Source organism: Entelurus aequoreus, linkage group LG07 (genome assembly GCF_033978785.1).
Source record: "Entelurus aequoreus isolate RoL-2023_Sb linkage group LG07, RoL_Eaeq_v1.1, whole genome shotgun sequence".
Taxonomy (NCBI): Eukaryota; Metazoa; Chordata; class Actinopteri; order Syngnathiformes; family Syngnathidae; genus Entelurus; species Entelurus aequoreus.
The window spans coordinates 58,434,894-58,461,799 of NC_084737.1; the positions used below are offsets into that span (position 1 = coordinate 58,434,894).

Consider the following 26,906-nt stretch of genomic DNA (forward strand, 5'->3'; position numbering starts at 1 on the left):
CGGGGTCCTGGGTAAACTCTGACCTGACCCAGAAGCGGGTGGGAGTGAGTGAGGTTAGAGAAGTAATGTGTGTATAGCAGGGGAGAGGAAAGTAGTTGCGGTAAAAGTTGCCAGTGCCTGAAACTGCCTTATTTTCTACCAAACGAAAAATAAAATCTTCATCCTGTAAGTCAAAGTATTGCCATCTCTTCCACAAATCAAGTCTGTGATTTGGCTGAGTTGGTTACTGACTCACTTAGCCAACAAAAGTAGTGAATTTGTCCCAACTACGGTACAGGTCTAAAGATGCTGCCCAGCAAGAAAAGGTAACAAGAGTGAGGGACAGGAAGTGGGCAAATGCAGTACAGCACAGCCTTTGGCGAGAAGTAGTGCCAAGGAGAAACTTTAGCCTTCTGTCATTAAAATATCATACCTGTGAACACTTGGCTTCCCGGTGAAATACTTAAACTGACAAAGACAAGTGAATAAGACAAAAACAGTTTTCCACCATTCTTTACTAGAGATGGTTAACGGGGTTAAAAGCTGGAACCATTATTAGGATCCTCCTGGATTTCGCAATGTTACGATTGCAGCAATTCAGGAATATTCAACCAAATCTCCGCAAATTATGTACTTCCACCTTGCACTTCCAGCTCATTTTGTCCGATCATCATCCTTTTCATCAATAGAATGTGACCCTAGCAGCACTGGAATGTGCTCATCAGATTTCTAATCAATTAAACGTGTCTCTGGAAAAGCCTCCATCACACACCCATGTCCTCACTTGCCAGTTTCCAATGACAAAAGTGTCAATGTTTGATGATAATCTTTCATTGTAAACTTGGAACATAAACATAAGCTTACGATTGACAAAGACTTATTGGTCTTGCAACATCGGCGTAATACATCCTGCAGCCTTCAAAATAAAAGAATGCCAGTAAAATAACACGGTTGCATCACACTCAAATTTGCAAATATTCCAGCAGATGGAACTCGTAGACTTATTATGTGTGATCCTGTAAAATACAAAGAAATGATAAGACAGACAACAGGCAACTGTTCTTTTCTACTTACTCACATTAATGAAAAATGCTCCTTGGTGGTAAAATAGAGATACAACTTCCAACAATGAAATTAATTAAATAAACTAATCAGGCTCTTAGATATATCTACCGTACATTTCTATATTTGACCACACATTACAATGTGTTATAAATGACAAAGAACATTTGAAATATTGATAGGAAATTCACAAAAACTAATCCAAATGTTAAATCTAACTCTAAATGTTGACTCTACTTTTTAAATCTAAATTAGACACTTTTTGTAACAAGAGCATAGTGAGTGTAAAATTATGATTCTATGTCAAGGGTTGCTGATGTTTCCCCCCTCTTTTATTTGTTACTTTTCCATATTCCATCTTCTTTCCATCTATGCTTCCACACAACAAGCGAGTCAGAGGTGTGGGCGGGCCTCTGCGTGCTGAGAAGCGTGGGAATGGTTGGATATTTGCATATTTTCATAGCATTTTACTTTACACTTGGTGAGACAGAGTTAACATTTACTGTAGATCTAGATCATGGGTGTCAAACTCTGGCCCGCGGGCCAAATTTAATTTGATATCAAATTAACACTAGAGCTGGCCCGCCGATTATATACAGCGGCGGTGCCACGGTAAACCGCTAATTCTCATACTTGCCAAACCTCCCGGGAGACTAGCGGGGGTGTATATTGTAGCGTCGCGGAAGAGTTAGTGCTGCAAAGAGTTCTGGGTATTTGTTCTGTTGTGTTTATGTTGTGTCACGGTGCGGATGTTCTCCCAAAATGTGTTCGTCATTCTTGTTTGGTGTGGATTCACAGTGTGGCATATATTTCTAACAATGTTAAAGTTGCTTATACGGCTACTCTCAATGTAAACTGTATCGCTGTTGATGAAGTATGCTTTGCATTTACGTGTGTGTGTGCGTACCGGAGCCGCTCATATCTTGTGACTGGGCGGGCACGTTGTTAGAAGGGATGAAAAGCGGACATGACGTCAGCTCGTAGAGGATGTTAAAAGCAGTGCCTGTAAGGCACGCCCCCAAGACTGTGGAATACGAGATATAATGACTGATGAACACCTTCGTTCGATAATGAGGGATGCCTCAACTCAAAGCCTGAACCCCGACATTAATGAACTAGCATCCAAGAAAAGATGGCAGGTATCTGGCTTGGGCACATCAGATTAGATCAGTGTGTTGCAAACTGAGCAGTTTAAAGTCCTGAATGGTTGTTTTATTCACTATTATATTTTCAAATTTATTAACCTGTGGAAAAAGTTAATGTTGATATTTACCTCAGAAGGCTGCAAATAGAAAAGAGGCATTCCATTTTTATTTAAATTGTATTTGATATGCCATCGATATTTTTTAATTATTATTATTATTATTTGAAACTCGATTTTGCATGTCATTATAAAGTTATATAAGCCTTGCTTGTTCAATATTCAATGCAAAACTTGTTTGGGTCCCTATCAAAAAGGTTATTTTGTTCAACCTTGGCCCGCGGCTTTGTTCAGTTTTAAATTTTGGCCCACTCTGTATTTGAGTTTGACACCCCTGATCTAGATTTTTAAAATTAGCATCTAGCATATAAATCTAATAGGGACTTTTTGCAACTTTCCCAGAGTTAACATTTTCAAACCAAAAACTATAACATGAACACCACCAGCTAGTTTATGTTACCATTAGTTGTTTAACAGAACATATGTTTTTTTAAGGTGGCTATATTTTTCCAAATCACTAACTATTTTGAGTAAAAAGTGCTCGTCGGTTTGAGGTATTCATTTGGCGCCCAGGCTTGTCACTCATCACTGTCTTGCCGCATGTACACATGTCTCTTATATTTAATGATAGCTAACATCCATCCATCCATCCATCCATCCATCCATCCATCCATCCATCCATCTTCTTCCGTTTAACCGAGGTCGGGTCGCGGGGGCAGCAGCCCAAGCAGGGAAGCCCAGATGTTCCTCTCCCCAGCCACTTCGTCCAGCTCCTCCCGGGGGATCCCGAGGCGTTCCCAGGCCAGCCGGGAGACATAGTCTTCCCAACGTGTCCTGGGTCTTCCCGTGGCCTCCTACCGGTCGGACGTGCCCTAAACACCTCCCTCGGGAGGCGTTCGGGTGGCATCCTGACCAGATGCCCGAACCACCTCATCTGGCTTCTCTCGATGTGGAGGAGCAGCGGCTTTACTTTGAGCTCCCCCCAGATGGCAGAGCTTCTCACCTTATCTCTAAGGGAGAGCCCCGCCACCCGGCGGAGGAAACTCATTTCGGCCGCTTGTAACCGTGATCCTGTCCTTTCGGTCATAACCCAAAGCTCATGACCATAGGTGAGGATGGGAACGTAGATCAAACGGTAAATTGAGAGCTTTGCCTTCCGGCTCAGCTCCTTCTTCACCACAATGGATCGATACAGCGTCCGCATTACTGAAGACGCCGCACCGATCCGCCTGTCGATCTCACGATCCACTCTTCCCTCACTCGTGAACAAGACTCCGAGGTACTTGGACTCCTCCACTTGGGGCAAGATCTCCTCCCCAACCCGGAGATGGCACTCCACCCTTTTCTGGGCGAGAACCATGGACTCTGACTTGGAGGTGCTGATTCCCATCCCAGTCGCTTCACACTCTGCTGCGAACCGATCCAGTGAGAGCTGAAGATCCTGGCCAGATGAAGCCATCAGGACCACATCATCTGCAAAAAGCAGAGACCTAATCCTGCAGCCACCAAACCAGATCCCCTCAACGCCTTGACTGCGCCTAGAAATTCTGTCCATAAAAGTTATGAACAGAATCGGTGACAAAGGGCAGCCTTGGCGGAGTCCAACCCTCACTGGAAACGGGTCCGACTTACTGCCGGCAATGCGGACCAAACTCTGGCATTGATCATACAGGGAGCGGACCGCCACAATCAGACAGTCCGACACCCCATACTCTCTGAGCACTCCCCACAGGACTTCCCGAGGGACACGGTCGAATGCCTTCTCCAAGTCCACAAAACACATGTAGACTGGTTGGGCAAACTCCCATGCACCCTCAAGGACCCTGCCGAGAGTATAGAGCTGGTCCACAGTTCCACGACCAGGACAAAAACCACACTGTTCCTCCTGAATCCGAGGTTCGACTATCCGGCGTAGCCTCCTTTCCAGCACACCTGAATAGACCTTACCGTGGGATCCCACTCCTCAGCCTTCCCGATAGCTAACATTACCTATCCAAATTGCTGTCATTAGCAAACAACAAACAAAGCTAATGCGCATACATGTGTTATGCACAGGCTTATTTACGTCATTACATGCTGAAAGCCGTAAGAGGGCGTGATCTAATCTTCAACATATTGGAAAATGAGCGCCCTCGAGACATCCGTGTAAAGGCTGCAAATAGCACTTGTACAGCCCTTACCTCTGGGCCGATACTGAGGGCGACTGTGTTGACCAGTTTGACGCGTGCAAATGATTGAATGTCCAGTACTGTAGTTTTGTGTTTGGATATGACAATCCGTTTATTTTATGCTATCAAAATTAAATCAAATGTAGGCTATAGAACATAATGTATGCTGACCTTGAATGGCACATTGTCACAGCAGCGAGACCTGACCACACACGGCCCGCACGGCACGGTCGAAAACTGTTTGTTCTCAATGCAATTCCCCCCAAGTGCTCACACCTGAATCCAATTAAAAGAGGCTACCATAGCAACGGTCCCATACCTATCAACACTTCCTGGTTCTCAAGAGGAAGTGGGCGGAGCAATCTGCCGAATAAGAAATTCAGCATGAACTGAGGCCAGCAATCAATTAGAGAAAACAAAATAAAAACAATATAAACATCCATCCATTCATTTTCTACTGCTTATTCCCTTCGGGGTCGCGGGGTGCGCTGGAGCCTATCTCAGCTACAATCGGGCAAATAAGGAAATTTGGCTCCAACAGCACCTTTAACGTTTAGATTCACCATTTAATTTCTATCTCAAATGTGATGAAAATGACACTAAATGTGACAAAGTGAGCTAAATTATTTAACATATATTATCTAGAAAAGTGTGATTGAATTTTTACTTGTGATAAGCACTCTTCTGCACTGTCGGCCTGCAGCTTGTTTTTTTAATTGCCATATTCTGAAAATAGAATTAATTCAATAATAATGAGATATATTATTAGATATTACACTAATTTGCTTTATGACCTACAACGTATTCCCCGTTTGCCATCAATTTACAACAATAAATGAAATACATATCAATTCATCACACCTGTATGTTTTCCTGGAAAGACAGAAACTAGTACAGTATATCATCCTGTGGTATTTATACATTACTTGTTGAAGCCAGTGGAGCTCAAATGAATCTCTCCCACAGAAGAGGATCATGGAGACACCGACCTATCCTCCGGAAGTTTTCAAGACAGCTTTCAGGTAGTAATTTTTTCATCTACTAACTTGAGTTTTATGTAGTTTGAGATGTAGACAAAACTCTTTCATGCAACCAAACACCCACGTTTTCATGTTGGTGCTCACCAAGCAAACATCTGGAACTGTGTGTATATGCATGTCCAAAAGCATCCATTCATCCATCCATTTTTGGCCGCTTGTCCCTTACGGGGTTACAGGGGGTGCTGGAGCCTATCCCAGCTGCACACAGGTGGAAGGCGGGGTACACCCTGGACGAGTGGCCACCTCATCGCAGGGCCAACACAGATATACAGACACCATTCACACTCACATTCACACACTAGGGCCAGTTTAGTGTTGCCAATGAACCTATCCCCAGGTGCATGTCTTTGGAGGTGGGAGGAAGTACCCGGAGGGAACCCACGCAGTCAGAGAGAACATGCAAACTCCACACAGAAAGATCCTGAGTCCAGAAAATGGTCACAGGGATGCCCGGCAGTAGGACACAAATACTTAGAGGCATGGTCAGACTCAGGCTTTGGCCTCAACATTTACTGTCAAGGTTTGTCTTAAAGCTTGTAAGTTTTTTTTAATGTCATATTTTAAAAAAAATCTTGGATGAAAGCAGGGCATCATGGTGGAAATAACTTAAAGGCCTACTGAAATGATTTTTTTAAATTTAAACGGGGATAACAGATCCATTCTATGTCATACTTGATCATTTCGCGATATTGCCATATTTTTGCTGAAAGGATTTAGTAGAGAACATAGACGATAAAGTTCGCAACTTATGGTCGCTGATAAAAAAAGCCTTGCCCGTACCGGAAGTAGCGTGACGTCACAGGTTGAAAGGCTCCTCACATTTCCCCATTGTTTACACCAGTAGCGAGAGCGATTCGGACCGAGAAAGCGACGATTACCCCATTAGTTTGAGCCAGGATGAAAGATTTGTGGATGAGGAACGTGAGAGTGAAGGACTAGAGAGCGTGCAGGACACATTTTTTTTCGCTCTGACCGTAACTTAGGTACAAGCCCTCATTGGATTCCACACTTTCTCCTTTTTCTATTGTGGATCACGGATTTGTATTTTAAACCACATCTGATACTATATCCTCTTGAAAATGAGAGTCGAGAACGCGAAACGGACATTTACAGTGGCTTTTATCTCCACAACAATACATCAGCGAAGCACTTTAGCTACGGAGCTAACGTGACAGCATCGGGCTTAACTGCAGATAGATACAAAAGAAATAAACCCCTGACTGGAAGGATAGACAGAAAATCAACAATACTATTAAACCATGGACCTGTAACTACACGGTTAATGCTTTCCAGGCTGGCAAACCTTAACAATGCTGTTGCTAACGACGCCATTGAAGCTAACTTAACAACGGGACCTCACAGAGCTATGCTAAAAACATTAGCTATCCACATACGCCAGCCAGCCCTCATCTGCTCATCAACACCCATGCTCACCTGCGTTCCAGCGATCGACGGAGCGACGAAGGACTTCACCCGATCATCCGTGCGGTCGGCGGCTAGCGTCGGATAGCGCATCTGCTATCCAAGTCAAAGTCCTCCTGGTTTTGTTGCTGCAGCCAACCGCTAATACACCGATCCCACCTACAACTTTCTTCTTTGCAGTCTTCATTGTTCATTAAACAAATTGCAAAAGATTCACCAACACAGATGTCCAGAATACTGTGGAATTTTGCGATGAAAACAGAGCTTTTTGTATTGGATACAATGTGTCCGAATACTTCCGTTTCAACGATTGACGTCACGCGCATACGTCATCATACATAGACGTTTTCAACCGGAAGTTTAGCGGGAAATTTAAAATTGCACTTTATAAGTTAACCCGGCTGTATTGGCATGTGTTGCAATGTTAAGATTTCATCATTGATATATAAACTATCAGACTGCGTGGTCGGTAGTAGTGGGTTTCAGTAGGCCTTTAAATACAGTTTGTCTGAATGGAGTGTTGTAGGTTCTGATATACTGTAACTGGGATAATGTCAGTGTTAGTGTTTAGGGTTAGGCTGACTTCTTGGTTAGGGCATGGGCCATATACAGTATGGCCCACTAGGCCATTTGTGCAAACAAAGGATCTGAAATCAAAGGGCCTGTGTGAGAGCAGCTCCAAGATGAGGTTTACATACAAAACAGAGTGGGGGTTTGTTGTCGAAAGAGTGCGAGCCAATATGACGAAGGCATCTTTGCATGACAAAGTTCTGCAGAGAAGTGATATTTTGTCAGACAGATTGTTTGTTGACATGTTTCGCCATGTTGTCTGCTGCATTTTTCAAATTTTTTGTTTGTTTGCAATTATGTTGAGGAGGTTTTTTCTTTCCATGTTTACACAAACCCTTTGTCCTGGTCCAAAAAGTTTTCCCATTTCTGGTTAAAGACCATCACAAGCAACTTTTTCCAGTGAAATTCATAAATGGATAAATACAAGTAGATTAGATGCGAGCAGTATTCTGCCGTTATTCAGCCGAGTACTGGAACAGTGCTGTAAAGTTGAACTATTATGTCTGCACCTCAATTAGTGATGGACTTTATTCTGTTAAAAAATTAAATCTGCATACTTGCGCTTTCCTAATACATATTTTTTTTCCTGAGGATTTTTTTAATTAGATATCAGCATAATCTAAAATTGTGTTATATTAATCCATTATTAATGAGTTATATGAATTATATATTACACACATTTTGTAGTAGGCTTATTCCATCTTTACCCATCTTTGATGCCAAAAATGTATCAAAGTGGCACCCCATCGTTTTTTTTTCTCAATGCTATTTCTTTACTTTTTATTTAGGAAAAACTGTATTTATTGGACAATTAGCTGCCTGCAATTTGTAGTTTTTTTATGTTTATTTTTAAAAATCATTTAAGCTCAAAAGATAAGGCCCTTTTTTAATGTTGTTATTTTGTTGTACCAAAAATAAAAGGTGACCTTAATACTGATATATTGACAATATAATGACAATATACGACAAACCTCATTATCATCTTTATGCGGCGGAGCCTCTCTTATATTTGTAAGGGTGGTTGTGCTGGTGAAGGAAAAGTGACAAGAGTGCCTTGAAGAGGGTGATAGTAATATCCAATCTGTCATGTCTGTGTTAATCATGTTTTTGTTTTGTTTGGTTTTTGGACTCTTTTTTTAGTTCTTGGTTTCACTTCCTTGTTTTGTTTGGTTTCCATGGTCACCCATTAGTTTTCACCTGTCATGTCACGCACCTGTTTCACGTTTTGAGTCACGCACCTGTTTTCACTGATCATGTCACTATTTAAATCTGTCATTTTCTGTTGGTCTTTCTGGCGACATCACATTCACCTTCTCCGCACATTTATGCTTTGCCCTCTTTATGATCACGCGTCTTCATGTCCTGTTCTATGCCAAGTAAGTTTTTGTTTATTGTTCATAGTTTTTGTGCCCACGTGCATGTCTTTTGTTTCATAGTCAAGTTTGTACTTCCGCTGTGAGCGCCTTTTGTTTATTCCTTTTTATTGTCCTTATATTAAATTATATTAAAGGCATCCATACCGCAACCGTTCATCATAAAATAAGCCTTTATGCTGATGATGTATTACTTTTCTTACAAAATCCACATTCTTCTCTTCAAGATACAATCTCACTTATCAATAAATTCAGTTCTATTTCAGATTACGCAATCAACTGGTCCAAATCTACTGTGTTGCCAATAAATTTTGACTTCCAGAGCACCTCATCGATTCCACTGCATAAAGGGAACATTAAATACCTGGGAATCAATATTTCCTCCACATTGTCAGATCTGAATCGCTTGAATTACTCCCCAATCCAAGCGCGTTGGAAAGCACTGCCAATCTCACTTATGGGAAGGGTTTCTACCGTGAAAATGATGGTCTTGCCTAGGGTTAATTATCTCTTTTCAATGATTCCAACCAAACCTTCTCAAATCTGGTTTAAATCACTAGACTCACACATCAATCAGTTTCTTTGGAAGAGTAAACCAGCACGAATCAGCCTTAAAACTTTACAAAAACCAAAAGAATACGGGGGTCTAGAACTCCCAAACTTTTCATATTACTTCCTTGCAAATAAACTACAATATATACTAAAATGGACCAATCCCACTTTATTAGATAGTTTATGGTTAGAGATTGAACAATCACTTAGCCAGGAGATCCCAATTTCTAATTTGCCCTTTATTAGCCAAATTTTCCGAAAACACAACTGCTTCAAAAGTATTAATATACGCACTACCTTAACAGCTTGGTGGGAGTTTTTGAAAATAACTGGATCCCCGCTCACTCCCTGTCAATTTACGCCTATTTGGAATAATCCTGATTTTCTTTTAAACAAGAAGCCATTGAACTTTCCAACATGGTGTGATAAAGGAGTCAGATGTCTTGGGGATATCATCAATGCAAACAGTTTTATCTCTTTTAAAAGTTTAATAACACAATATGCAATCAATCCTAATAAATTCCTAGAATATATACAAATCAAATCTGTAATTAGCGCAAGATTCAACAAAACAACATGGGAAAGTAATCATACGACCGTTAAATTCTTCAAAACATCTGCCCCCAAAGCTTTATCCAAATTATATGCTCTCTTATCAAAAATAGATAACACAATAAGTATCCCAACTTCCAAATGGCACTCAGACATATCCACAAGCCTTGACCCAGAATTCTGGAAACAAATATGCCTCAATACTTCTCGTTTGATTAAGAATCCGAATTTACGACTGATTCAGCTCAAAATACTTTACAGAATACATTACACCGGTCTAAGAATGTATAAAATGGGTTTAGCCGACTCTAACATTTGTGTACACTGCTCAGATAATAAGGTAGATAACTACTTACACTCAATGTGGTCCTGTGCTCCCGTGAGTAACTTTTGGCTTGGAGTGTGCGAGAACCTATCATTAGCGTTAGAGATTCCTATTCCCATCTCCCCCGCACTCTGCCTGTTGGGTGATCTCTCCGCAACTGACTTTGATATAAACAAAACATACCTCCTTATAAATGCAATAGGCATTGCCAAGAAAACTATTCTCATGAATTGGAAATCAAAAAATAATTTATGTATAAACCTTTACAAAAACATTTTATTAGATTATGTAGTTATGGAAAGAATGTCTGCTGAATCAAAACAACAACTGACAGAATTCAGATCTCTTTGGGCACCGCTAATTGATTTCCTGACCTGATTCCCATGGGGGCCGGGGCTGGGGCTCTGTCCCGGGGGTCTTGCTCCGTGGGTGGGGGGTCGTGGGTGCCGGGGGGGCCGTGTGCCGCGGGGTCGGGTGGGCCTGGGGTGTGTTCCCTGGTGCCGGCCTGGCGGGCCGATCCGTGAGTGGTCTGGGGGCTGGGGGTGGATGGTGGTGCCTGGGCGGGGGTTGGGGTGCGGGTGGAGCTGTTGGGGGTGGCCGCCTTGGGTTGGGTGGGGGGCTGCCCCTCTCGTGGGTGGTTGGGCGGGGGGTTGCGCCCGTGGGGCCGGGGCCTTGCCGCTGTCGGGCGGGGGTCGGCTCGTGCCCCTCTGGCTTCGGGTGTCCGTGGGCTTCCTCCTTCCCCTGGGGCGCGGGGCGGGGTCTGCCCGGGGTCGCCCTACGCTGCGGCTGTGCGGGCCCGCCTGGTGCCGGGTTGGGGGGGCTCCTTTCCTCCCTTGTTGGGGCCCCGGCGGTGCAGCCTGACTGCCCTGCGGGGGTCTCCCTCCTGTGTTTTACTCCGCCCTTATTTATTTATTAATTTTATTTATATATATACTTATATATATATTTTTTAAATTATCTATTTAATCAATTTTATTTATTCTGTTAAATTATATATATGTATATGTGTGTGTGTGTGTGTGTGTGTACGTTTGTATGTATGTATGGTGGAATCTGTGTGTATGTATGTAGGTACATGTGTGTGTGTCGCTGCCCCGGTGTGCATTGCTGATCGCTGCACCAGGCCTGCAGAGATGCCATGGCATGCCGGCTGTGGGTGCGGGGCTGGGCCCTTATGGCTTTTTGCCGGATGGGGTGCCTGGTGGGTGGTGGGCGGGGGGGCATGGACGTGCGGGTATGGCTGCGGGGTTTGGTGGCGCTGGACACTGTTGGCAACCAGGCCTCATGTTTATTTTTATTTTATTTTATTAAAAGGGTTTATTTTATTTTATTTATTATTATTATTATTTTTATTTTTATTTTTATTTTTATTTTTTATATTCTTTGTTTTTGTTTTTGTTTTGTTTTGGTGTATGTATGTGTGTGTATATGTGTGCATATGTATATGTATGTAGGTGTATATATGTGTGTGTGTATGTGTATATGCATGCATGTGTGTATGTGTATGTGTGTATGTATGTGTGTATGTATGTGTAGGTGTGTGTATGGGTGTGGATGTCCGGTGGATCGATTGGCCTGTATGTGGATGAGTTGGGGTAGGTGGGTTGGCGGCCTCTGTGGTAGCTGGGGGTGTGCGTTGTTGTGGTTTACGGGGTAGGTCGCTTTTTTTTTGTTTCAGGTTTCGGCGGCCGCGGGTGTTTGTACTGCGGACGGGCGGTGGTGGTGATGGTTGCTGTGGTACTGCCGGCGGTTGGCGTCGCTGTGTTGGGTTGGAGTGGTTGGGGGACTGTGGCTGGTATCTGTGCGCTTGTGGGGTTGTGGGGGCTGGCTGGCGTTGGCTTGCCGGCTGGTTTGGGGGCTGGCGTGCGGACGGGGTGCATTGGCTTCTTCCCCGGTTGGGGGGCGCCGTCCCCTGGCCGGAACTCGTATGGGTACGTTGCTGTGTGGATGGCCGGGATGCGGTGTTTGCATTGGGCATGGGGCTGTGCAGTTTTTCTGCGTTTGGTTGCTGGTATGGGCTCTGCGGGGTTGGGTTGGGGCGGGCGGGAGCTGGCTTTGTTTGGCGGGGGGTGGGCTCGCGTGACGTCACGCTAAAGTGGTCTGGTGTGGGTCACGGGCCGTGGGGGGGGGGGGGGGGGGGGGGGGGCGGCTTCCTGGCCGTAGTTCCTGGTTGTCGGCCGCATGGACTGGGGGGGATGTCCGGGCCCTCTACTCCTCCTACTTATAGCACACACAGTCACACAAATATAGAACTTTGGGGGATTGTCCTGCGGGGAGGCATGGCGGGGGGTTGAGGATGCCTCCTATGGGGCTCCGGTCCTCCTGTCTTGTCCCCTGCTCGTCCATCCCTCAATCTTAGCTGCATATTAGACACTTAGGATTTGGAGGGCTCGGCTTGGTTGGGACCCACCAAGACCTTGATGTCCCCCAATTTTAATCGCATTATTAGTTCCCACAAGCATACATATCTCACTCACGCTACAGTACACGCATCAATAGGGACTGGAGGTCGGCTGTAATGGCTGACCTCCTAATTTTAACTACACAGTAGACACTCTGGGGGCTTTGTACACATGCATGTGGGGGGGTTGGGGTTCGGCGCACCCCTCATTGCCTTGTCGGCCGGCGCGGATTCCGGGGACTGCGTTCTGGTGGCCTGCCAGGCTTTTATTAATTTATTATTATTGTTATTATTATTTTATGTGTATATATATGTGTGTATGTATGTGTATGTATGTATATATATATATATATATATATATATATATATATATATATATATATATATATATATATATATATATATATATATATATATATATATATATATATATGTGTGTATGTGTGTATGTATGTATGTGTATGTGTATATGTATGTATATATATATATACATGTGTATATATATATATTTATTTATTTATTTGTTTTTTAAAAATAATTTTTATTATTTACTTACTTTATTTTATTTAATTATTTGTATTTGTTATTTTTAATTTAATTTGTATTTCATTTTATTATTATTATTATTATTTTTTAAATTATTCTTATTTTTGTTTAATCTTATTTATTTGTGTGTGGTATCGCGCGGGTCTCGCTTCCTGTTGGGTGGGGTCCGTGCCCGTGTGGCCCGACCTTGCGCTGTGGGGTCTCTGTTGGCGACTTGATGTGGTGGCGGCGCGGCGCCCGTGTCTGGTCTGGATACTGTGTCTCGGTTGTTTGGGCGGTGGTGTGTTTGTGCGGGTTTGGGTCGGGGTGGTGGGGTCTTTTGGTGGGGGGGGTGTTGGTGTCTCTTGTTTGCGTGTTGGCGTTTGGGCTTGCTGGCGGGCTGGCGCTGGCTGGTATCTGTGATCCTGTTGGCGTGTGGTTGCCGGTAGCGTTTTTTTTTTGATCGCTTTGATTTGATTGGGTGGTGCTGGCTGTCTGGGGGTGTTGTGGCTGCTGTTTCTGCTGCCGTTTGTTTGTGGTGTGGGCGCCCGTGGCTGCTGGGTCTGGTGCAGGGGGGTGGCTGATGTTGTGACTGGTGGCAGCGCGCGCGCGTGGTGGTTGTCGGGGCTGACAAACTGTGTATGTGTATGTGTGTGTGTGTATGTATGTATGTATGTATGTATGTATGTATGTATGTATATATATGTGTATGTGTATGCATGTGTATGTGTGTGTATGTGTACATGTGTATGTTTATGTGTATGTATATATATATGTATGTATATTCACTGTTCAAACACACATATACACATACTGTACATGTACATTCGCTGTACACACATATACAGTACACATACTGTACATATACATTCACTGTACAAGCACACATACACATACTGTACATATACAAGTACATATGCACACATACACTCATGCACATAATCTCGTTTCATCAAACATATATTAACGTTGTTGCCCTAGGGTAAACTGGGTATAACACATGGCACACTGACAAAGCTTAACCTATTGTTACTATAACAATCTACAAGGTTAATGTAGGTTGCTTTTCTTTCTTCCCCTCCATTTTTCTGCATTCTTTCGTAGCTCAAGTTATCATTACGTATATGTATTGTTGCATTTGAACAATTGTATTGTTGATAATAAAGGTAAAGTACTGGTATTGTTTATTATCAATAGCACTATTTCTATTGGTATTCATATTGCTCCATTTTTAGTGTAATAATGCTCATTGTCATTTCTGTATTTTTTTTAAAATTTTCGCTAACTGCTTATTTGCTATTACTTTTACCATCATATTTGTACATGTCGTATTTGCTGATGTTGCTCTGTTGTTGTTGTTGTTGTTGTTGTTGTGTTTGCTGTTGTTGTTTTTGTCTCTCTGTCTAATCCCCCTCTTGTCCCCACAATTCCCCCCTCTGTCTTCCTTTTTCTCTCTTTCTATCCCCTCCTGCTCCGGCCCGGCTGCACCAAATGATAATATAAATACATTTAATAAAGTCAAAATACAAGTAAGGCAACAAGAGAAGTATCCTACACTTCTCTTTTGTAAAGTAAATCTGAACAGCCGATGTGGGCATCTACATCTGCTATATGATTTGCCCGAGAAGCTGGGCAGGACATTATAAATAAAAAAAAATGTCCTCACCTCCAAGCCACGTCCGGTCCACATCATTTGCACCACGGGAGAACAAATCACGCCATAGACCAAGTCATGACACAATCTCGAACAAAACAAACAAAAAAACCTCACATGGAATAGCTTACACATAACCAACAAACAAAGATGATACAACATAATCTTAAAGAGATAGATGTCAGGTATGGGGACAAATAGTACTCCCACAAGTGTTGGCAAATTCTAGTTTGAAGCTTTTTGAAACTGTTTTAAAGGACAAAAAAAGCACATTTTATATACTTTTTGCATGTTTAAAAAAAATATATATATATATTGTTTAGGGCTGGGAAATGTATCTTTTAAACTTGATAAGGTTTCATTGACTCAATGGACTTCCATCAATACTGGCAAATGCAAGTTAATGAGACATCCACTATTTCAGTTAAAAACTGTCACTATATTTTAATACATCAAACTAATAAGATGTTTTTGTTTTTGTCTGAATGAGGAAACAAATGCTCGGGCTCTCTTACCAATGTTTATGAATATTAGCACAAGTCTCTTGTTTATAATAGCTGGGTTGCATATGACGTCACATCTGTTTTTCTTCTTTGCGGCTTAATTCACACGATGGTCAAGCAGTTTGAGCGTAGCCTTAAAACAAGTGAGAGAGAGTGTAGAGTTTGATCAGAAAATGCCGTATTGCTGTTCTATTCTTGGGTGTTCCAGTCTTTCAAATAGAGCGATAGGAAAGAGCTTTCATATCATGTCCCGAAAGAAGTGGCTCATTAAGGTAATAAAGTCAGGAAAAAACGAAAGTGCGTCAAAGTAAATGGCTTCTAAAAATATCTGTCACATTGTGTTGGTGACGAACCCCAAGATGCAGAGAAGGCAGGCTTGGTACAGGAAAACATGATTTAATGTCCAAAACAAATGTATAACACAAACCAGGAAATAGCCAAACTGAAAACAGGAACCAGCAAACAGAAAAACTGGAAACAGTTAACGCCTAACTGGATATAGCTAAGGAAAACAAGAAACTAGGAGACAGCAAACTACAAATAGCTATCAGGAACAGCTTACCGCTACAACGACAAGTAGTAGCCAGGACAGGTAGTAGACATTGACATCGACAAGTATTACTGACATAGGTAGTGATGACAATGACATCGACAAGTATCAGCTCGAACGACAATACTCCAGCCCTGACTGGAGTGCAAAGCAGGTTCAAATAGCAGCTGGCTGATTGACACCAGGTGTGGCCAGGTGCCAATCAGCCACAGCTGAGGGGACACAGCACTCAGAGAGACAAACAGGAAACTGAACCAAAATAGAGTGTTGACAGCAAATAAAACAAACACAGAGGAAAAACAGTTTGGACAAGCCTGACAATATCACTTTCATCATCTTGTGGAATACAATCGGACCGCTTGTGTCTGCAGCGATCACTTTGTAAAATGTTTGTTTTAACATTTGATTTGATAAACTTTCTGTGATGTAATCAACTTTATTCTGTACTATACTAGTAGTGTTTAAGAGCAGAACTAAACGCAAGGAAAGGACAAGAGATCACATTAGTTTGTTAATATACTTTTGTGGTTGCTATGCCTGAATATAACTACGAAGACCTTGTGCAAATAAACTAACGTCATGTTAAGTCCTAGTAATAAATATTGTAATTGTTGGTCCAATCCACTCTATTTTCATTGTCCGTTTTCTTAACAGAAACTAAAAGCCAAGTGCTTTATTCGACACGGTTGACCATATTATAGCGTCTTGGATGATATTGGATATAGCATCAAGAAAATATCCTTAATAGTATTAATAATCTAGATAAACAGCATATACATATACTTAATCTTGATATCGATATCGATAACAAATATTGCTGAACGACAGAGACATCTATAGCTAATTAATGAGACAAAATATGAACTTCACACCATAAAATCAACTGCAGATATAAACTGTAGATGAGACTAACATTTGTAGCAGGAAATAAACTTCAAACAAACTTATAATTTTTCTCATTAGCATCACAATCACAGCAGCACGGCACTGGTTATGTCAATCAAATGTAGATCCAACTTTGTCTTTCACCGATTAATGCTTAATTTGTGGACCACTCAGATGTACACACATTATGTGCCTCCAATCTTTTCTTCTCTAAACCCCCTAAGTGTAAAATGAAGTGAAGTTGTGGCGAGCAGTAACGTCTTGGTGATGTTAAATGGTTGAAATCATTAAAACAATATTTTTCTTAAGAGTGTATAAATTCACTCCATCCCATTTTAAGTATTATTTCATGATCACATTTATATTTGCCTCTAAACCTTTCAAAATACGCCCAAATCTGCACTGATTTAGGTAATTTAACAACAGCCTAATGGGACCCTACAATATCGCTTGAAACCCAGAAGTGCCTTTAGGCTTTTCTGTCTTGCCACTGGTGAGGGCGGTCGCATCTCTCTCCGCTCCCTCCTTCCCTCCCTGCTTGCTCTCTTTGTTTTTGTCTTGTTTGAACTATTTTGAAGCCTCTTTTCTTGAGCTGTCCTCAAATCTAAACATCAAAATGAATTTGATCAACTGGACTCTCGACGCAATTGACACAGTCTTTTCGACAAGGAAAAGAGGCTCGGGGGAGCCTGGCTGCCCTGATGGAACCATTGCTGCGGGGTACGTGAGAGATTCCTGGAATACTTGGAGAATCATGTGCCTCTCAGTCCTTTCCATCGAGGACGTGGAAGACATCTACCTATTTGGAGCTGTGATCGCAGGGCATTTGCTGATTGGGCTGGGCATTGCTCTGGTGTATCGTCAAATTCGGAAGACGATGGCAGCCACTCAAGGGGCCAACAGGCTGTTCAACGCAATGGAAGGAATGGGTCGTGCTGTGGGATCACAGACTGGAGCGATTGCTGATTTGAATCGCAAGGTAGATTCGATCTTGATGATGTTACAGAAAGAATAAATTGGAATTGTCAGAGCCAGCATATAGAGCAGGAATGTCATTGTTTTGACTGCTCGAAGAAAAAACAACATCTTAATCTACGATTTGACTCCCTCGAATGGCCTTGAGGAACAGGCTGTTTGAAAACACTCCCCCGAGGACTCCTCAAAGATGGACGCTTTTGACCTTTCCCTTTTCTTCAAAAGCACCTGGGTCGGACTCTTGAACTCTTGAACTCTTGGGGCCGGCCTCGGCCCATAAAGACAATCCAACATCTCACCCAAGTTAATTGGGCATACATGCACGCACACACCCCTCCCCAAATCAACGTCTTCACCACTGCTTTATTCCTCCGGGGTTGTGGGGGCTGAGCAGCGCTTAACAGCAGCTGCTGGCCTCCAAGGTCCTGTTGGATGACTTTGTTGCGAGTTTGTTGTGATTAAATGTACCTTGTTTATGTGTGCCATGCTATGTGAGGTTTTTTTCCTCGGACTCAGTCTGGACCATTCCTGAGGGTCCAGCCTCAGACTGATATTTTTTTTTTACTTCCACCCTCCCCCCAATGTCACCTTTTTCCCACCTTTTTGAGGAGCGCCTAAGTGAGGCTGATCCGTTGGCGGTCCCGTCTTGTCTCCCTGTAACGTATGTCTGCTCTTAGCGGGATTGTGCCGAAAATGTAATTTCAGTTCTTATGTGTCTTGTACATGTAAGAATGGACAATAAAGCTGATTGATTGATTGATTGATTGAGGTCACATGATTGCAACCCACCTATTGGGTCAGAACAACAAAACAATTTGTATTCATCCAGTTGTTTTATTTGATGAACGTATACTTTTTCAACCACTACACAACATGTGAACCAGTCATATGTCAACACCCTTTGCTATTTTAGCAAGCACCGTGGCTAAGTGAAGTGAAGTGAATTATATTTATATAGCACTTTCCTCTAGTGACTCAAAGCGCTTTACATAGTGAAACCCAATATATAAGTTACATTCAAACCAGTGTGGGTGGCACTGGGAACAGGTGGGTAAAGTGTCTTGCCCAAGGACACAACGTCAGTGACTAGGATGGCGGAAGCGGGAATCGAACCTGGAACCCTGAAGTTGCTGGCGCGGCCACTCTACCAACCGAGCTATGCCGCCCCTTTTATCAGGCTAATGCCTGATAAAAGAACAAAAGGCTACTTACCAGTTAACACTGATAACCAAATTGTCTGTTCTGAGGATTAAGGTGGCCCTAAGTCTTATTTGTGTGTGAGGGCAAAGAAAATAATACATTTTCATGACTTCCATTCTCATTTTTTCAGTATAACCAGTTATGCGCATGTTCGATATAAAAGTAGTTTCAATTGAATTTGACCAAAGAATATTCAACAAAATAGTTAAGCCTAACACAAACATTGAAGGCAAGAAGGTTTCATGTGCAAAGGTGACAGATACAATGGTACAGATTGTAGGGTCCCATTAAGCTGCTGTTAAATGACCTAAATCAGTGCAGATTTGGGCGTATTTTGAAAGGTTTGGATACAACAGATACAGCGCTCACTGTGATAAGAACCAGACAATACATCCAAAATGTGACAACAAGTGTCTTTATCAGACAACAGACAAAGCTTTGGCAATGTTGTATCGGATCACTACATAACATAAGACACCTATAAGCCTATATAGGCTACAAAGTGCAGCCACATTGTCGCAACGAATGCAAACAGCTCAATTTACAAATGATCGCTCTGGAGGGACGGTCCAAAAAAGTTCATATTCGCCCTGTGATTGAGCGGCCAAACGATGGAGCTGGACATTTGATTGCCGTTTGGAAAGATGGACTCGGTTACATGAATGGCCACAGAAATATGGACTCAGCCTGGTTATAGATTTAGCTAAGCTGGACTCGCAGAGACATTGGCTTTTATGAAGCTGTCCTGTTTTGTGGGCGGTCTTATTTACGTGGCTCCATTTCTACCATACGTACAGTAGATATTCCGCTGACGGCACCAGTGGGACGTCACAAATGGGGAAAATCCCAAACAGCTCCTTTGGAGGAAGTATGAAAGAAGGCAATAATTTTTTTATAAATTTCTCCGCAATGCCTCCATTGTTTGATTTAAAAATGTCGGGACTTCTGCAGATCCCAAATACACAACAGCAGGTACCAATAGGTAAGAAAAGTAGATTTTGCATAATAGATCGCTAAAATGCTAGGGGGACTCAACTGTGGCTAAACAGATTTCTGGTGGGGATAAAGAGCCCCCTAGGCCTGGTGTAGCATTGTCCCTGTGCAGGGTGCCATTAACAGGCATGTGATTTTTCCATCTATAGCCTGAAATCAGTCTTTTTATCTCTGTAAAAATTTTTAAAAAAAAATATTGTTTAGACTACAAGCATTAGGTCAGCCAACTTGTTGGTCCCCCACATCTGGCTGGGGACCTGCGGCCCCCAGACCCGTGGCTTATTTTCAGTCTTTTTCATTAAGTTCAAATCACATGCTTGCATTAAGTCTGCCGTGCAGGCCGCTGAGTATAAAAATTAAATATTAATTTAGTACAATATCTTCTTAACATAACACCCATGAAAATGTTTGTGCTACCTTTTTACTATTTATTTAATATTACATACATTAATTATTGTTTGCTTGACCTGGTTTGTTCACCATGTATGCAACCTCTTGTGATTTTTCTTCTTTTTAATTTGGTGAGCAAGCAGCCATTATTTTTTATAGGTGCATACCGCCACCTAACATGGACTATATGACCTACGTTGTATCAGCTAAGAGAAATAGAGAGACAAGGGAAACACACCCCTAAGTTATGTTACATAATAATTTTAAATATTAATGTATCTATTATTATAAGTGTAAGTATTATCCCATTATTTCATTACAAACCATATTAGGACTTAAACATATGATTGAGCAACACTTGTATAAGTTAAACCTTTCTCCTGAAACCAAATATAATACCTAATCAGCTTTACATGTTGCAATTATAATTTATATTAAAAATAAAGCTCTTGGTCCTTTTATAACAACCATGCATATTCATGCAATTTGAGGCCAACCACCACTATTTTAAAGCAGTGGATTTCAAAGCCTAATTTTTATATTGTTTTTAATCCCTAGTAAACCATAATCAGTTTCTTATTTATTGTCAGAGTGCATTAGACATTGAATATCCAATGTTTACAAATGAAAAAGAAACATGGCCTATAGGTCTTATATGCAATCAATGATTATCACTATTTCATGCTAGATTTGGTTACCGTCTTTTGACAATTTCTTTCTTTCTAGACGGCCAGAGATATGGAGTTTACAATAAAGAGTGAAGCCCGGCTGAAGCTGTTCACATTGGACCCTGACACACAGGTGATGCTTAACGACCTGGTCCCTTAATGATTTATGGATATCAATGACTTTCTGACACAGCGCCTGTATCCACAGAAAGCGGATTCCACTAGCACCGAACCGGACGTGCATCAGTTTGAGGAGAAATTCGGGAAGAGAATCTTGGTCAGCTGTCATGACTTGTCGTTCAATCTGCAGTGCTGCATTGCAGAAAATCAGGAGGAACTAACAACTAACGTATGTTCCATTCCAAAAGCCGTAAAACAATATTATAGAAAATAAGAAAGTATTTTATTTGCCCCTGTTTTCTTTCTTTCATGAAAGGTGGAACCTTTCTATCTGGTGCTATCCCTCTTTGATGTTCAGAACAGCAGGAAAATCTCTGCTGATTTCCATGTAGATCTCAACCACCCTTTGGTCCGACAAATTTCATCCTGCTCAACTGGTGACCACACCATGCACATTGATGCTTGTAAGGGCGAGGGTCCCTTGGGTCAGCAATGGCTAGCCTGTGGGTTTCCGGAGATGGCTCTCCAATACCCTAAACAGGGAGTGTTTTCAGTCACGTGCCCGCATCCAGAGATCTTCTTGGTGGCAAGGATTGAGAAGGTCCTCCAAGGAGGGATCACTCACTGTACTGAGCCCTACATGAAGAGCTCAGATTCAACCAAGGTGCCCACATCACAGTAACACCATGCTTTTGACACCTTCTATATGTACTTGTTACCTTCGAAAAACATATGTATTTTCTGTTCAGATGGCTCAAAAAGTGAAGAAGAATGCAAAGTTGGCCTGCAGAAGACTCGGCCAGTACAGGATGCCATTTGCCTGGTCTGCAAGGTGAATTTATCTCTTTTCTATAACATAATTCTGGGCACTTCTAGTTATTTTGAAAAAAATCAACAGAGCGCTTGAGTTGCAAGCATACAGTACCTCATAATTAATGTGTCAATTCTGGGAGACCAACATTTAGACAAACTCTGACGAAGTATGCAGCTTGTTTGGGAAGGATGACCTACAATGTAAATAGTAAACCAGGGCTATTCAACTGGTGGCTTGCGTTCAATTCAAAACTTGGGGGACCAACATTTTTGCAGCATTTTTTTTAAAAACACTAAAGTGCTTCTGTTGTATTGAGAAACTTGGACTAGTGTAAACACATTGGAAGATTCATGCATTTGACATTTTAAGTTCCCAAAAGCCAGCATCCACTACATCAGACACTTGTATTCTGCATTACAGGACTATTAAAAAACCCTAAAACAAAACAAAAAAACAACCTGTAACTGGTAAAAGAAAAATACCAAAAACAAATGTCCACTGCAGAGGACGCTGCTTCTCAAAATACTGCTAATCCGGCCCACCGGTCCTTTTACCTGACTCTCGCCAGATCCTTGTAGTTCGCTGAGCCCCACACAAGGATCTGGGCTCGAAGGCATTGCAAACTCCTTTCAGATAGCAAAAAATAATGACCCAATCAGGATCGCCGGGCGGGATTTCATAGATGTGACGTCGCGCCGAAGCGACTGTTTGATTCAAACAACAATGGCGGCACGCAGCGCTTGCTGCGTCGTGTGCTGACATTGATTCTGCTATTGCACCTGTTTTGTCGAATCTATCCAATATTAATTCTTTAAAAGATGAACAGAGAACGGTTTTGAAGGCATTTATTGGTGGCAAGGATGTTTTGGTTCTTCTTCTGACCGGGTTTGGATTTCCCAGCGTCCTCTCATCAGCGTCATGGGTTGATTTTGATGTGAGTGTTTGAATCACATACAATGATTTTTTTTACAAGGCCCCGCCTTCTGAAATACATCTCCTATTGAGAGTCTTATCCGCCTTATCTTTGTCCGTTTACTTATGGAAGGCCAAGAGTTCTCGACAAACGAGGGTCTCATGGCTCTGGCTTCCCCTTGGCACAATCGTTAGTTATGACCAGTGTTGGGACTAACGCGTTACAAAGTAACGCGTTAGTTAGGGGAGGGGTGTGGGACTCCCAGACCGTAGTTGAGGGGCGCAGGGGAGACGTTCCTCCAGGGCCTATGTACTTTGGGGCTAACAACCTTCACTTTACCTGGAAGTGGGTCTTTACAGCTGAGGGTGAATGACGAGGACGGCGGTTTGTTGCAACTTTGTGACTTTATTGCACGCAGCCATCCACCAAGCTAGAGCACCTGCACGCACTCACTGTCGCCGCTCCCTCACTTCTCTCGCCCACTCACTCACTGACGTCACTCACCTCACATGCTGTCATATCTTAAAGGGCCACACACACACACACACATACGCTACTCTCATAACAACTAACAAGACATCATGGTGAAGCCAGAAGTCGAGTTTTTTTAACACGGAGACATTCTCAATAATTTTCTTTTGTCGAGCACAAAGAAAAGAACATTTTAGTTAAATGTAAGTTGTGTCTTGGATCAAAGATCCTATCTACTTAAAGTTAAAGTTAAAGTGCCATTATGTTGCAGCTATTTAAAATAGTTTTGTCAATTTGTTCTGGCCTGAAATAGATTGGCCCTTTGAAACATATATTTGTCTTTGTGTGTTGTATGTAGACCACATTGCTTTCTGAGTTCAGTGATGCAAATGCATGTCAAGTTGATCAACAGATGGTATTATTCTCCAGTGCAATAACAGTACTGAAATGAAGTCTAAAAGGGCATTAATGGGAGCCTTAAAAAAAAGGAAAAAAAAAAGAAGTAACTAAATAGTTACTTTTCACAGTAACGCATTACTTTTTGGTGTAAGTAACTGAGTTAGTAACTGAGTTACTTTTGAAATAAAGTAACTAGTAACTGTAACTAGTTACTGGTTTTCAGAACTAACCCAACACTGGTCATGACTCCTGCTATCACTCGGGACTTGCAATGTATTTGTTTACCGAGTAGATGACTAACTTTGTGTCTCTCATTAAATGTGTACTGTGTAGGGTCGACTGAAAGTTCCACTAAAAATTCTGACTACATGCACTCTTACAACCCTGCTAATTGTATATGGTAAATGGTAAATGGGTCGTACTTGTATAGCGCTTTTCTACCTTTTTTTTAAGGAACTCAAAGCGCTTTGACACTATTTTCCACATTCACCCATTCACACACACACATTCACACACTGATGGCGGGAGCTGCCATGCATGGCGCTAACCAGTCCCATCAGGAGCAAGGGTGAAGTGTCTTGCTCAAGGACACAACGGACGTGACTTGGATGGTAGAAGGTGGGGATTGAACCAGTAACCCTCAGATTGCTGGCACGGCCACTCTCCCAACTTCGCCACGCCGTCCCCCATATAGTATATACTCTCAGGCCAAACACTCACTTCTGCAGAACAAAAATAGACTCTCTGACTTAGAACCAAATAGAACATGCAAACTGAGAGTGAAGTGAATTATATTTATATAGCGCTTTTCTCTAGTGACTCAAAGTGCTTTACATAGTTAAACCCGTTATCTAAGTTATATTTTTAAACCAGTGTGGGTGGCACTGGGAAAGGTGTGTGAAGTGTCTTGCCCAAGGACACAACAGCTGTGACTAGAATGGCAGAAGCGGGGATCGAACCAAAGGTTGCTGGCATGTCCGCTCTACCAACCGAGCTAAGCTGCCTTTGAGGCAAGGCGCATAAAGAGTAATCAGCTAATATCTGGTCTTGTCCAATACCGGCCCATTTTCGTTCAGGCTGTCAAGTGTTGCTCAAAATTCAGACATGATTACTGAACATGGGTGTCAGACTGCCACACGAGAGGGTAATCACTTAGCGAAACTCTTTTATAGGTTCTTCAAGGCCTGTTTTGATGCTGGATTGCTAATAAAGTTTTTTTCGCTCAACAAGCTCGGACATGAGCGGACTAGGAGGAAAAGATAGGCCAAAACACAACATGTACATTGTAGAATCCTTCCATATCCAGTGTAAAAACTATGATTCAAATAAATCATTAAAAGCACAAAGCATTCCTGCCCATGATGAGGGCACATAATATCAACGTGTGACCATGACTGTATACTTTTTCTTGAGACCAGTGATATCAAACTCAAATGAGATATTCAATGTAAATGTATTTTGTGTTCACAGGCCTGTTTTTAGTGATGCATCTGGAACATTGGACACAAGTGCTCGTTTCTCAGCTCTTTACAGACAAGATAGCAGCAAACTGTCAGATGAGGACATGTTCAAACTGCTAGCTGACTTCAGAAAGTAAAACATTGTTTGTGTTTTCTATCACTGCAAGATGTCCCCATGACATGTTTGACATCCATTTCTGTTCTCCCAACAGACCAGAGAAAATGACAAAACTCCCAGTGCTGTTAGGGAACTTGGATGTAACAATTGATTGCGTGAACCCAGATATGACCAGTAAACCCACCAAATATTTTCCCCAAAATCCAGTAATGCAGTAAGTAAAGCATTTTTTCCATTGAATGTGTCTCTCCCCTCCTTATTCCAGATTGTGTCACTTCCTCCTACATTCCGGTGAGGAACTTTGATGGTAATGAGCCTGGCAGTGCCATTCTCGAGGTGGAAGAGTTTGTACCCTGCATCGCCAAATGCTCCCAACCCTTTACCATCTACAAAAACCATCTTTATGTCTACCCAAAGCACCTCAAATACGATGGGCAGAAATCTTTCCATAAGGTACATTTTTATAAAAGGTATTTGCAACATTTGAGTATTTGTAAAGATCTTGATTATATTAATCCTATGCTCATTTGAGTCTGCCAGTTAGCCAAAAGGTAATAGCCTGTTAACAACTTGTAATTAAATTAACCCTTGTAATGGAACCCGCTTCGGTCAACACTGTTTATGTCGACAACCTGTCTGAGTCGACCCACTCACTTAGCCCTGGTCAGCTGTGTCCTTTTTAAAAGTGGCCGCTTAAGGCGACGTCAACATTAATGTTGGACTACTTTTGTCAACATACAATTTGAGACCCAAAAGGGTCCTTTCTACAAAAAAAAACATCATTAGTGTTTTTTCAAAAGCAGATTTGTGGTCAAAATCAATGATAGGAAAAAGGGTGAGCAGGGCATCAGGAAATTAACCGCCACTCATTTCTAAATAAATATGCAAAACCAACTTTTCGTATCTATTAAAACCTGTTTTTGTGTATTTGGGATCTGCTCAAGTGCCCAAAATTTGAAATCAAACCATGGAGACACTGTGGCGATATCTATAAAACAGCCTTGCCTTCCTTCATCTTTCCTCCAAAAGAGCCATTTGGGATTAGATTTAGACTTCCTCTTTATCGTCATTCAAATTTGAACTTTACAGCACAGATAAGAACGAAATTTCGTTACATAAGCTCATGGTAGTGCAGGATAAAAAAGCAATAAGGTGCATATATAAATAAATACATATATAAATAATATATAAATATATACTGTATATAAAATAAATAAATATATATACACTACCGTTCAAAAGTTTGGGGTCACATTGAAATGTCCTTATTTTTGAAGGAAAAGCACTGTACTTTTCAATGAAGATAACTTTAAACTAGTCTTAACTTTAAAGAAATACACTCTATACATTGCTAATGTGGTAAATGACTATTCTAGCTGCAAATGTCTGGTTTTTGGTGCAATATCTACATAGGTGTATAGAGGCCCATTTCCAGCAACTATCACTCCAGTGTTCTAATGGTACAATGTGTTTGCTCATTGGCTCAGAAGGCTAATTGATGATTAGAAAACCCTTGTGCAATCATGTTTACACATCTGAAAACAGTTTAGCTCGTTACAGAAGCTACAAAACTGACCTTCCTTTGAGCAGATTGAGTTTCTGGAGCATCACATTTGTGGGGTC

At 41.8% G+C, this 26,906-nt stretch overlaps 1 protein-coding gene across 5 annotated transcripts in view; it reads left to right on the forward strand.

Moving 5' to 3' along the window:
* LOC133654080 (dedicator of cytokinesis protein 9-like) overlaps nt 1–26,906 on the forward strand; it is a 201,796-nt gene that overhangs the window by 97,366 nt on the left and 77,524 nt on the right. For all 5 annotated transcript variants that reach the window (XM_062054078.1, XM_062054083.1, XM_062054081.1 and 2 more), the window contains exons 9-16: nt 5,377–5,432; nt 21,047–21,121; nt 21,197–21,337; nt 21,425–21,772; nt 21,858–21,940; nt 25,176–25,298; nt 25,378–25,457; nt 25,549–25,736. In XM_062054078.1, the coding sequence (XP_061910062.1) occupies nt 5,377–5,432; nt 21,047–21,121; nt 21,197–21,337; nt 21,425–21,772; nt 21,858–21,940; nt 25,176–25,298; nt 25,378–25,457; nt 25,549–25,736 (1,094 nt within the window). The remainder of the gene's footprint in view (nt 1–5,376; nt 5,433–21,046; nt 21,122–21,196; nt 21,338–21,424; nt 21,773–21,857; nt 21,941–25,175; nt 25,299–25,377; nt 25,458–25,548; nt 25,737–26,906) is intronic.